General features: G+C 45.8%; 1 protein-coding gene across 1 annotated transcript in view; it reads right to left on the reverse strand.

The window, feature by feature from the left end:
* GALNT2 (polypeptide N-acetylgalactosaminyltransferase 2) overlaps positions 1-431 on the reverse strand; it is a 67,946-nt gene extending 67,515 nt beyond the window's left edge. The window contains exon 1 of the mRNA XM_053382491.1: positions 229-431. Within this exon, the coding sequence (XP_053238466.1) occupies positions 229-339 (111 nt within the window). The 5' untranslated portion in view covers positions 340-431. The remainder of the gene's footprint in view (positions 1-228) is intronic.
* Between the last annotated feature and the right edge of the window lie 13,274 nt (positions 432-13,705).

Genomic DNA, 13,705 nt, shown 5'->3' on the forward strand with positions numbered 1-13,705 from the left:
GGAGGCGCCGGGCGGTTCTGCGGGCGGCGGGACGGGCAGGGCGGCGGGCTGAGGTGAGCCGCGGGGAGAGAGGAAGGGCAGGGAGCGGGACGCCGCCGCCGCGGTCACGGGGAGGCGGCGACGGCGGCGGGACTGGCACTGTTCCGCCACGGGAGGAAGCCGGCCAGGGAGCCGCGGCGTCGCCCGGCCGTTGTGGGCGCCTGCCTGCCTGGCGCTCTTCTTGCTCACCTTCCTGCCGCCTCCGGCGAGCGCGGCGCTGCCTCCCGAGTACATGTAGTAGGCGATGCCCAGCACCCAGAGGAAAGCGAAGCAGAGCATCAGCCGAGACCGGCGCCGCATTCTCCCGCCCGCCCAGTGCTGCAGCAGCGGCACCAGCCGCCGCCAGGCCAGCAGGAAACGGGCAGCAGGCGCCGCCGCCGCTACCTCCGCTGCCGCTGCCGCCGCCGCGCAGGGTCAGGGGGCAGAGGGCGACGGCCCACCCCCTGGCCAATCGCGAGCCGGCCTGTCCCGCGAGGGGCGGGGCCAGGCGCGTCGCCATGGTTGCAGCACGCTAAGCCTCCTGGGGTCCCTCCCATCGAGGCACGGCGGGGGGGGGGCTCGCCCGGCCTAAGTGCGTAGTGGGAGGGTGGGGGAGGGGTCCTCCTCCGGCGAGACGGACCGGAGATCTGAGGAGGAGGCGGAGGAGCAGCAGCAGCGGGTCTCCCCTGCCGCTGCTTCTTTTTGCCCAGCTCCTCCTGCAAACGCGGAGCTCAGCTCAGGCAGCAGGAGGAGCCGGCTCGGAAGGGCTGAGTGATCTCTGGAGACCCCCGGCGACGGCTGTGCGGGTCACCTCGGAGGGCAAATCGGAGCAAAATCGCGACCTGCCTTCCAGCAGAGGTTTCCAGAGCAGCGATGGGAGATGGCGCGCAGGGCAGCCCAATGCATGGTTTAAAGTTCAGTGGGGGCTTACTCCGGAGTAAGTGGGACCGCTCGCTCTTGTGCGCTTACTTGGGTGTAAGCGGCATCGGGCTCACTTGCAAGGAAACGGGCCTAGGATTGCACCGTGGATCGTGTTTCGGGGAGAGGGTGCAAACAGGCTCCTTAAGCCGCTCGACCTGTGCAGAGATGATTTCAAATGGCTTCTTGTGCCTGTGTAACTGCACGGGGGCAGGGGGCTCTTTGTGCAAGCTGCCCGACATTTGGCATATCCGAATAACGGAATGTCTGAAACTTAAATGCTCTTTGCATTAAATATGCCACTCTTACAAGCTGCGGGAAGAAGCAACTGGCTCTCCGATTATAAATAAGAATTAATGGGGAGAATGAAACGAATGCAGTTCAAGTGAATGGAAATTGAAACAAATTCATTGCAAATGAATGGGAAAACAGTTGGAACTTCTTGAATTAAAACAAATGGGAAACTAAACATTTCTTCTTCTTTGCATACCCATATTACCAAGCAAGACTACTGGCCTATACACCCATCATTCATCATACTGTACTGTGTCAGGTGTTTGTATGTGCCACCCAGAGTGGCTGGGGAGGCCCAGCCAGATGGGCGGGGTATAAGTAATAAATTATCATCATCATCATCATCATCACCTTCCCAGGAAGCTCTGGCTACAGATCAAATCCAGGTCTTCCTATATGTTAAGACTGTGCCTTTCCACAAACTTACATATGGCTAGGGACAAGGAGGGCTGGCCTGGGCTAAATCTCTGGGCGTCTATAAGGGCCCATTTACAATCTGTCTGTGGCTATGTGACCAGGGGTTGCTTTCTTGAGCATGGAAGATAGGTTCTTATCTGGCCATTCTTTCTTTATCCTGAAAGACCATAAGCTTTTGGTCCTGCCTCTCCTTGAGATTTTCCATTTCAAATGGTTAATAGAACCACTTGTAACTAATAACTTGAACTTGAGTTTGCATACCTCCCAATCAATTTTTCTTTTTGTGCTGTGTCTTGTTAGTCCTTGGCCTCAGGCTTACAATCTATTTCTTTTTTTAGTGATTTGTAAGCAGTCCAGGGAGCCTATTTTGACTGAAGAACAGGATATATACAGTGGTATTTTTCTAGAAAAGGAGTTGCTGGAACTCAACATGAACGCCTTCATTGTTATCTTGTAATGGCAATGTTGTCCACCTGAGAGGTGCTGGAACTGAGTTCTGGCTGTAAAAAAGCCCTGGAGATATATATATCACACACCCTCTGTAACCATGTATCTGTCATGGAAAGATAGGACATCTGAAATATATGAGAATTTAGCTCAGTAGCACCCAAGTTTCTTAAAATGCTCACTTCCAAGAGACAAAGGGTGGGAAAGCATTAGAAGAAATGCTAGCCCTTCATTGTCTTTACTCAGAAGGGGGTGAGAGAACTTGTCCCTGTTGCTGAGGCAACTGGCCTTTGCTATGCTGAATTTGTGGGCTATTAAATCACCTGGGCAGTGCAAGAACTGGGGGACATCTGCTCAGTTGCTTAGGCAAAATGGGGAAATCCAAACAATTCAATGCACTGCACTGGCTCATTCTGGCCACATTCCTTTTTAATGAACGCATGTGTGAATTGGAATAAGACATGAATAGGCAACAGTACTATGTAACAAGAACAATACTGGAGGCAACAGGCTAGTTTAGCAGGTATTGAGCAGCCTAGCTTAGGAAGCCCATGTAGAACCGTGGGGCCAGTTTATGCCTCTTCCCCCTGCCTCCAACACACCGGTTTTGCCCCACAGTTGGAGGCCGCAGTTCTTCAGAATACAGCTGCTAGAGACCACAGGAGAGCAGAGTCATCTTGTTCTTGGATTCTGCTTGTGGGATAAGGGGGAGATAAGACATGAGGCAGAGAGGGAGGGTCCCATACACCTTGCCTCTGCACCTCCTTCAATCAGAACCGCCCCCCGTGTTTTTTATATGACGGGGCACATTTTTACTTAAATGTAGGGATATGCCACTGCTGCTGTCATACCCTCTGTTAGTTTGGCTCTCACCTAACAGAAAATGGACTTTGGAGAGGAGTGATCCATTTTCTCTGTTTAGCAATCCTGGGTTTTTATGTTTTCATAACAATAGGCCATGCCTTGGAGTGATGCCTCTGAAAGTCAAAGCATGGCCTGAATAGTCAATCAAGTTGTTATTCTTTCTTTTTCCAGTCACTTAATGTTTTTTAACTCACTGTTCTTCTCAAGAGTAGGAAAGCATTGGAGCTTATCACTCTAGTAGGTCTCTTAACACGAGATGTTAATAAAAATAAAGGAAACATTTTCCGCCTGACTGGAATTTTGGTGAGATCACAGCGCTCATTGCTGGATTGCTGCAGTGTTTCTTTCCTTTTTTCTCTCTCCCCCCACCCCCGCCCACTTTTTACGGTGTTTTTTTCTTGGCTCAGTAGCCTGCCTGCATGTCCTGTTCTTTAGCTGACAATAACAAAAAGTGGAGGAGTCATAAGGAAATTAAACAGAATGGGCAGTGGATAAATTGGAATCTAAAAGTCCTGGGCAAATAAAGGGGTTTTGCCCAGCATGAAAAGGCCAGCTCTTGTGGCAGCATTAAGGGCCACAACAAAATCACTGCAGTCACCTATGGGATCTCATGGGCTAGAAGCACAGCTTCTGTCAACAAGGAGTCCAAGGAGTCGTGCATTCAGTGTGGTGAGCCCAACTCTAGGGAACTGCCTCTCAGCAGAAAACAGGCAGGCAGCATCCATGCTGAGTTTCAGTCACCTGCTTAAAACTGTTTTATTTCAGGAGGGCTCAGCACTATGCATGTTGCTCTCTGATCTATGATATTTAATTTATGTTTTAAATTTTGTATATTTTTATTTTGTAAGCTGCTTTGGGATGGTGAAAAGCAGGTTATACGTTTTAAAAATAAACAAGGGTGCAACTGATTCTCTACCCTGGGCCCCAGCCCTACTCAATTCTGCTTCTTTCTGACACACACATAGAGGCAGCTCAAATCTCTGGTTCTTGCATTAGAGTTTGTGCCCACAATCTTTTATATTGTAAACCACCCTGTGAACCTTGGATGAAGGGTGGTATAGTAATTTAATATAAATAATAATAATACCAACAACCAGATGTCTCTATTTATTACAACACATGCTCCCCAGTTGGGGAGGTGACAGATTGTGCGGTGGAGGTTTATTTTTAACACTAAAGGGAGTAGGTGGGAAATGAGAGCAAAACCCTGACAGACCCACCTCACCCCCAAGCTCTGCTGCTTTAAGATTCTTTTCCACAGCCAGTTCACCCCTGGTATCCAAGCCATTCTGGTGAAGAAAGTCTCAAAGCACTGGATTACTGATAAGGTGTGTGAGAGAGGGCAGCTTTTGTTTCTATTCCTTAAAAGTGAACCCCTACTTAATAACGGGGGTTATTTGGAAAACTTTCACCCGTGTCTGGTTTGTTCCTAATAGTCCTAGTGAAAACAATTGCCCTGTTGTGGTTTATCTATATGACCTGTATCACTTTCTCAGCATACCTTCAGTGCCCCAGGAGAATCACACACCAGGCTGAGCAACAACCATCCTTTTCATGCTAGGGAGCTCAAGATAATCAGTTGTTCAGATCCTGTCTTCCGTTCCTGTAACCTGAGTAGAGATATGGTTTAAATGTTGGAAACACTTGATAGCAATCTACACTTACCCCTTGAAGCTTAGCATTTGGTTGTTCCAAAGGCATCCATTGACCCTTTAAGAACACATCAACAAAGCAAAACACTCACTTAATGCAAGAAGAAAAAACCAACCTACAATCATTTTAGGTAAGAAAAATAGAACAACTTCCATCCTTTTTCTTACATTCATCTAGATCAATGCCATTCATGGCACTAATTGTTGGACCCTTCCATCCTACATCTTCATGATAGCTGATGTAAAAGGATTACACAAAATCTTTATGTGATGTTTATCATCTGTATAATCCAGGGGTCCAGATGTTATTGAACTCCAACCCACATCTGCTCCTGCCAGCATTTTCAATGATGAGAGCTGAGAGTTGTAGTTGAACAACATCAGGAGGGCAACCCCCGGTAGAATCCACCGGGAAAATTATTGTTGCTTTTTGTTCTCTTGCTCTGCAGGTGTTCTTTTTTAATGTCTGGACACATTTTTCACTTTGATGTTTGTGGGGGAAATGAGCCCCCTTTCTGTCAGTTTGTCTTCAGTTTGCATTATATCAGGCAGAATTAAGTGCTATCTAAAAATTGTTACCTTGACAGGCCCATAGGCTCCTCTGCTTTTATAATAGCAGCATGAATTTCCCACCAAGGAGTCTCAAGTTGACCTCTGCCAAAAGTTTTAAAGCCCTTGTCGTTTTTGAAGAGTTTGAGACATAGCCTTGAAAATGGATGGGATGTAATAGCAAGGTCAGCAGCATCCCTGATAAATGGGTCAGGCACCGAAGCCCCATACACTGTCTTGCCGCTGGACTGTTGATGCAATCCTTTCATCCACACAACCCCAAAAATGCACACACACAGATTCAGCAGATCTGATACTACAGCAAGAACTCAGAAATGTCTAAATTACATAGCCTGGGATTCCAGATTACTCAAGCAACATGGAATGCTGAAATGACACATACTACTTAATATCCAAGCTACCCAGCCTCTCTTGTCTGTATCCAAAAAGAAGTGGGTAGAACTTGTATCCAGTGAAGATATACAGTAACAGTGAGCCCTGTGTGTAAACCAGGGATGGGAAACCAATGGCCTTCCATATATTGTTAGATGCCAATTCCCACCAGCCCTGGTCACCATGGCCAGGGCTTTTATTCAGCCAGAACTTATCGGGACCCAGTTCCAGCACCTCTCAGGTGGGTGCTGTTCTCATTATAAGAGAACAATGGAGGCGTTCATTGTGAGTTCAACATCTGTTACCATAGTGCAACAACATCTGGAGGACCTAGATGTAAATGAAATAGTTCAATTGACGGTGCCACCTGGAGTGTTCAAGGTAAGGCAAGGCTTACATAAAAACAAAAACAGGAGAGCAGTTTGGTTCTCATCCATTCCCAGTGCAGGTCCCATATTGCAAAGGAGATATGTAAAGGTTCTGAATACAATTAAGTGTTGTCTGTATCACTCTGCAGATACTTTTGGTTTGAAATGCACAGGAATACTTCCATTTTACAAGTCTGGAAATACAGATGTTACATCTCAATGCTTGAGTTATGCAATTCCTTGGGCGGCGGAGACAGCAGAATTGCACAGATAAACAACTGCTTCTCCCAAGGGGCCCTTGGAAAGTACTGGCCCTAATGCTTTGCTAAAAGCACTTGAAAATGTGTGTGTTTTGGGGGGAGGGTTGATAGGAAACTACTTAGACTTAATTTGACAAAATCATCCACTTAAAGAGCAGGGGGAAGGGCAGAAGAAATTCAAATGGAAAATATACCTTATTTCAGTTTGGTAGAACAACAGCTCCCAGATAATTCCAATGTGTATATGTTTGTTCCAGAGTTGATGGCAATTACATGAAATAAACAACTCCAAAAACGGCAAATACTTTAAAACAATATGTACATAGAATAAGAGGCCATCTATGAGAAGAGAAAAGGAAGAGGATTTGGGGTTCTGACGTTCTGCTATGAAGCCAGTCAATTTTGTGAATGGCTGTGCTCTCACTTGAAATCTCAGATTACTTTTATTCATTAGAAATGCAAAATAGTTAGCAATAAGGGTGATAGGTCTAGAATGTGATTCCATTTTTGCCTGGTGCTCTGAGAAAAGTGCACATCAGGAAGTGCAACATCCATGTTGGTGAAACTCAGCGTCTGAGAGGCTAACAAAATCACCTTGTTTTATTGCTTCTTGGGCTTGGCATTAATCCAGAGAATGAGCCCACAAAAGTATTCCCATTTGTGGTTAAACATACGTTAAAAAGGGTTACGTTATGTAGGCTTGCAGACATGGGGTAGCATTCATATGTGGGGCTAGAGGCAAAAGTGGAAAGAGCAACAACTGTGAATTTCACCTTTGTACAACATCTAGTTTCTACGTATATATTCTTCCACAGCCATCTCTCTTGTCTATCATCCCAGCAAGGAAGAAGCCTGATCAGAGATCAAGGACACATTCCAGCCAAGCAAAACCACTGAAGAAGAATGCAGAGGTGGCAAGAGATGCGGTTATGGGAGGAGTGTGGCCTGGGGAAAGTTCCATGGAACTTTCCATAGAAAGATCGGGCAGGTTAAATTTGGTCCCCAACTCTGAGGTATCCCCAGGCATAGAGAGGTACCATATTCACTGGATCCTGCCTTCCATCAACAGTCTAGCAGTGCTAGCTGACATCCAAGCCAGCTGACAATCCAAGACCTGCCCATAGCAGCCCAGTTACCATATATCATACAATCACATCTTTCCCCTCAGGGCTCCAATCTACCACCTCCAACATTCATGCCATGTCAAGTTCTCCCAACCACTACGGTAATCAGCCAGCTCCCATTGTCCCAGTTACCTGCCAGCAGTGTGGGGGAGGTGAAGCCAGGCAGACAGGTGAGTAAGCAGGAAATCCAGTGACCTGGGAAGCAGATCAACAAGTAAGAGCAGTCTGATAGCAAGTGGTCCCTGATCCAAGGACTGAGGGCAGATAACTGGTTTTCAGCCTTGCGATATTACCACCAGCTAAACATCACAATGTATTGATATATCACAATGTCTGGAATAAGGGTGGAACTATGCAGAGGTAAACAAAGAATAAGGGGGTCTGGGTCCAGGGGTATGGTTCGGGACTCTCTGGGCCTTAAGATAGAACAATCTTTCTTCATATCCTCCTCCTCGTGCCTTCAGAGGAGGCTTTCCTGTGTATTCCATCATTAAGCTCCCAGTACGTTTCCGAGCACAATTCAAAGTGTTGGTGCTGACCTTTAAAGCCCTAAACGGCCTCGGTCCAGTATACCTGAAGGAGCGTCTCCACCCCCATCATTCTGCCCGGACGCTGAGGTCCAGCGCCGAGGGCCTTCTGGCGGTTCCCTCATTGCGAGAAGCAAAGCTACAGGGAACCAGGCAGAGGGCCTTCTCGGTAGTGGCGCCCGCCCTGTGGAACGCCCTTCCAGCTGATGTCAAAGAGATAAACAACTACCTGACATTCAGAAGACATCTTAAGGCAGCCCTGTTCAGGGAAGTTTTTAATGTGTGATATTTTACTGTATTTTTGGTTTTTATGGAAGCCGCCCAGAGTGGCTGGGGAGGCCCAGCCAGATGGGCGGGGTATAAATAATAAATTATTATTATTATTATTATTATTAAGAACATAAGAAGAGCTCTGTTGCAGGATCAGGCCCACCTGGTCCAGCAATGTGTTCTCACAGCAGCCAGCCAGATGCCTATGGGAAGTGCAGAAGCAGGACCTTAGCTAGAGTTGAAATGACGTGGGAGCTCCCTTGATCAGCAGGCAGGCAGTTTTTCTGAAGCCACTTGGCCCGTAAACTTCTTTTTCAAAGAAAGAAAGCTGAATATGACACCCCTTTAATAAACCAATGTTCCGCTTTGGAGAGCCAGATTCCATTTTCCTGAGCATGACTGCTGAGATGCAGATTTCTAGTGTTCCCTCTGCAATAAATGACTCAGTTACTATTGGCTGCTAATCAAGATTAGTTTTGTCATTGCAAAAGCGGACTGTGTCTTAGTCAACGGAGGAGAAAGGACATGCTTCTCAGATGTGCTCCACTTATGTGTCAATAGTTCAACCCTTGCAAATATGTTTAGCCCAATGCGTGCCTTGAACTCTGCATATTTATCGGCATCTGTTTTGTGCAGCTTCGTATGTATGTCATTTCCAACCACAACCCTTGCACTTATACAAAGGAGGATGACAGTCATATTCACCCACATACCATTCAGCTCTGTGGGTGGCCTTGGATAAAACCACCCTTCCTTAGCTTAAATGTTAAATATCCAAGTGTGGTTGTGAGTTAACAGTTGCTAGGCACACTGGGGACAGTTTATTTGTCCATGTAACTTATTGTTCCCATATTACCCCCTCCCCATTTTTAACCCAGATTTAGTGTTTTTGCTGGGGTTTTCTCTTGTTGCGGTTTCCATGCAAATGGTAAATCCGGATTAACCAGAGAAATGATATGGGATAGCATTTTATTTGTATATATTTCTAAAAATATTTGTATACCGTTGTGCCATAAAAAATATATCAAACGGGGACTTCCGGGTTAGCGCCATCGGCTAATGGCGGATTCCCTCCGAGCTCCGGAGGGAATCGGCTCCGCAGGATTGGGTCTTGACCGCTGCGGCGACGCGGGGACCCTCAAAAATCACAGGTGGTGAAGCCTGTGAACCTGGTGACTCGGCGGGCACCATTTGCGCCCCCCCGACCTGTGAAGGAGCCTTTTTAAAGGCTTCAGAACGGGGGATGGGGTGAGCGGCGCGGTGCTGAGAGTCGACTGCTTCTCCTGCGGAGTGAAGCCGCATTGCCATGGTCGGAGAGCGCTGACTTCTTTTTGTGAGCAATTGGACTTTAAAGCAACAACCCGTGTGTAGTACGGAAATTGGAAAGAAAAAATTTTCTTTTGAATTAGGCACGATCGGGGAAGGCGCAAACAGGAAGTCCGTCTCCCCGTCTTGTAAATAATCTAAAGCAAGGACCTGCTAACTAAGGTCGAGAGAACCCTTTCTTTTTTACTTGGTAAAAGACATTAATTTCATGATTTGGCAATATAAGAAATCTTACTGGAGGATAAAGAGCTAATTTTGGGAGCTGAAGTGCAACCCCCCGGACCCGGGAGTGCTCCGCGAGAGAGCCTGCTGATGAGGTATTGAAGAGTTTGACAGCTGTCAGATTAGCTGTCAAGACGGGAAAAGAGAACTTTGTTTTTGTTGCTTCTGCTGGCTATATTTGTTACAATTTGGTTACAATTTGTTGAAAACAAGGAAGAACTGTTACAAACTAACTTGATTTTTGGATTTGAACTGGAAAGAATATTAAGTTACCAAAATCCCTCTAGAGGGGGATTTGGGACATTACAAGAATGGCTGGAGGAGGGAAAATTCAGGCTGGGTTGGACAGAGTTTTTGTTCTCTTGGGAAAGCTACAAGGCCAAATTGATGTTTTGGCTACAAATGTTGCAACTCTGAACTTAACAGTAAATAACATCACTGAATTTGATAAGGATTTGACTCAGGAAGCCCATGCAGCTGGACAAAAAGAGAAACTTGAGAGTTTTGAGAGTGTGGAGAAGGAGATATATGTTGTTCCTGAGGAAAAGGAAGGAGGAGCTGTAATTTTGCAGATGACAAAGGAGAGCCAGAGGCCTGACATGATGGCTACAAAGGAAAATAAGAAATTGACGTCAAAAATCTGGTCTGAATTGGAGATTGAAGAATGGAGAGATCTCCTTATGTGGAGATCTGAAGACCCAAGGATTACAAATTTGCTTAAGGTGGAAGTTGGAGCTTTGAGGACATTTGGACTTGAAAGGAGTAAGAAACATGATTCGGGCTCCACTTTTAAGTATGGAGGTCTGGCTGGAAGAAACATGGATCCCGTTGGGCCAGAGCTTCTCCGAGATCTGGTGTTTAATATTAAGGACTATAAAAAAAAACCAGCAGAGAGGAATTGAGAGAGAATTAAGAGCCTCGGACGTGAGATCTCCAGGCTGATAGTAGACTAAGACTGATGGATATTTGTTGGGGATTGAAACCGGGAAAGGGGGGGGTGGAGTTTGGGAATCCAAAGGGTGCATAATTACAATCTGTTTTGTTTTTATTTTACTTTGTTATTTGTATGAAAATTGGGGAATTCGTGGAAGGGAATTTGGGTCGACGTTAGAAAAATGTTTTAAGAATGAGTATTGATGTATAAGTATTGATGTTTAAGTTTGGATAAGGCAAAATTAGTTTTTTAAAATGAACTAAATAGAAAAAGGTTAAAATTAGGGATAAGAACTTGCTGAACTAATATTTTGAATTGGAATATAAGAAGGGGAGGTGTGGGGAAGTCAGGGAAATATGTTATAGAAAAATAAGGATTGTGAGCGTTATGTGTTTTTAAACTTTTTTGTTTTTTCTTTTTTGATTCTTTTTTAATGTATTAAAGTTGAAAATTTCAATAAATATCTTATATATATATATATATATATATATATATATATATATATATATCAAACGGCCAGCAGCAATAAAAACATAAAACTGTACAATAAAAACTGTAAGCAAGTTAAAAGCAGACATAAATTAACTATTGCAGTATTATTAATTCTCTGCAGAGGCGCAGTAGAATATAAAAGCTTTCAGCAGGCATTTAAAAGTTGACACAGAAGGGTCCCACTGAATTTCTACTGGCAGGGTATTCCATAGGACTGGGCTGATGACACTAAAGGCCCAATTACTTCCAGACCCTCCAAGTGTCCCTATGAGAGTGTTGAGCCAAGCATGCAATTCCCAGGTCTCTCTAGTCTAGGCAAAGGTAGGGGTGGACAATGTGGTCCTTTTCCAGATGCTGTGGACTCCCATCAGCCCTAACCATCATGGCCAATCATAGAATCATAGAATTGAAGAGCTGGAAGGAACCACAAGAGTCATCTAGTCCTGCAATGCAGGATAATTTTTTTGCCCAACGTGGGGCTCAAACCCAGGACCCTCAGATTAACAATCTCATGCTCTACCAACTGAGCTATCCATGGTGGTTCATGGCTGGGCATGATGGAAGCTGCAGTCCACAACATCTGCAGGTCACCTTGTTGGCCACCCCTGGAAAAGTCCATTTCTTCCCAAAACACAGAAATGTCCTTGGCCCTTAGCTGCCTGAGAAAACAGTGATTGTATCATAACACATGGCATTTAAGGCCTTAGGAAAATAGCCCGAGGCAAGGGTGGATGAAATGCTATCATAAATTATCGCAAGAGGTGGCATTGCACAGGCCTATAAAGGAGAGCAGTAATGCTCTAGGAATTGTGACTGTGCCGTAAACATTTCTGAATTTGCCATTGTAATTTCCAGCCCTCCATCTCGAGTACCTGCCAAGGTTGTCTACTGTGCATCATTTATTAGCAGGATGGAACTGGAGGAACACTGGTCATGTCAGAACAATAAAGGGCAACAGGAGTGCAAATGAAGCAAAGCTTCTCTCTGCCTGCCTTTGGCTGTGTATATCTCTCCAACCGTATTTTCTTTGTTACCATGAGTCCCAGTCCAGCAGCTACAGTTTGTGGACTGTGCTGCACATGTGGGCTGCCACAGTCACTTCAATGGCCTACTGATGTGCTGCCCTGGGGGGGGGGCTTAAACCAAACGTGATCCTCAATTAAAACCATGTCGAGCTTTAATTCTTACTATTCTGCCGCATCCCCTCACCAGAGCAAAACCTGAAGCACTATTGGAAAATCTAAGTAGACCCTGGACCAGAACTGGCAATGGGAGGTGGGGGAATGCAATGGGGAGTCACCCAGAAAGAAATAGGGTTTGGTTTAAAACAGCCCTCGAGAAGTTGTTGGACTATTGCTGTGGATGTACACCTTCCATTTTAAGCATATTTATTCATTTGACAAAATTTATATACCATTTGATTGTAAAAAAATTGACAAACTCTGGTTTACAATAAAACAGTTTTAAGATTTATTAAAAATATTCAAAAGATGATCACAATGAACTGTATTTAAAAAACAACATCTATGTGTGTGGATGGGCTTAAAGACTCTCCTCCCTGGAAGAGAGGGGAGTGGTTGTGGGCAGGAGCCCGAGCTCCGCCCCTGGCCGGGGGCCTTAGCCCCCGCCCCTCCTCACCTGGCTGGCGCCCACGCCCACCGAAGGCAACCAACCAGGTGTCTCCGGGGGGCGTGTTTAGCAGCTTAATGCTGCGGCTCCATCTCCGCCTCCTCCTCAGTCGTCGTCCCGCAGCGAGTCACCCACCCTCCACTCCCATTTAGCTCAGGGTCTAGGTTTTTTGGCCTTGCTATGGACCTTAGGTTGGTCACCCCGGTTGTCTGGGGGGCCTGGTAGGAATTTTTCCATTTGGCATTAGGCTTTTTGGTTTTTTCGCCTACCTCGTGGCAATCGTCACAACTTTTGTGGTATTGGTGGGTAGGTTAGGCATTGGATTCATGTGTGTCAAGGGCTAGGTGTGGCCATCGCCTATGCTATCTACCGTGGGTTATTCCGTTAAAGGAATCTGGCGGTCGTGTATTCCGTCCGATGCCTGCTTGGCGGGAGGCCATGGCACGACCCTCGGTGACATCAGGGGGTGAGCCTATAGTTGGATTAGCATCAACAGGCTCCACCTACTGTTGAATAAACCCACCTCCTATAGTCATCCAATGCCTAAGCCAATACCTTTTCACTGCTGTAATCAATAAAGTTGTGGCCTTTCCTTGCCCATTAACCTTATATCACGTGTCCTTGTGTATTTATTTCACATAGCGGGGGTCGGGCCCTCGATCCACAAAGCCTATACTTCTCCCAATTAATCCTGGGAACTGATGTGTACGCCTCACAGAGCCATAATTCCCAGCACCCTTAGCAAACAATAGTTCCCAGCATTATTTGGGGGAAGTCATGTGCTTTAAATGTTTCACCTGAGTGCTGCAGGTTAGCTACCCCACGTTTCAAATAAGAGTTTTGCTTTAAACAGTGATATTTTCAATGGTCCTAACCTGAATGAATCATGGGGATAGTCCTTATCTTCATATGTACTTCAAGGGTAAAATGAACTAACAGGTGGAGGGAGCAACATTACAGTAACAGGTTCCACCTCTGCCATGTTGATCATTTCACCCTAG

Source organism: Podarcis raffonei, chromosome 3 (assembly GCF_027172205.1).
Source record: "Podarcis raffonei isolate rPodRaf1 chromosome 3, rPodRaf1.pri, whole genome shotgun sequence".
Classification (NCBI taxonomy): domain Eukaryota; kingdom Metazoa; phylum Chordata; class Lepidosauria; order Squamata; family Lacertidae; genus Podarcis; species Podarcis raffonei.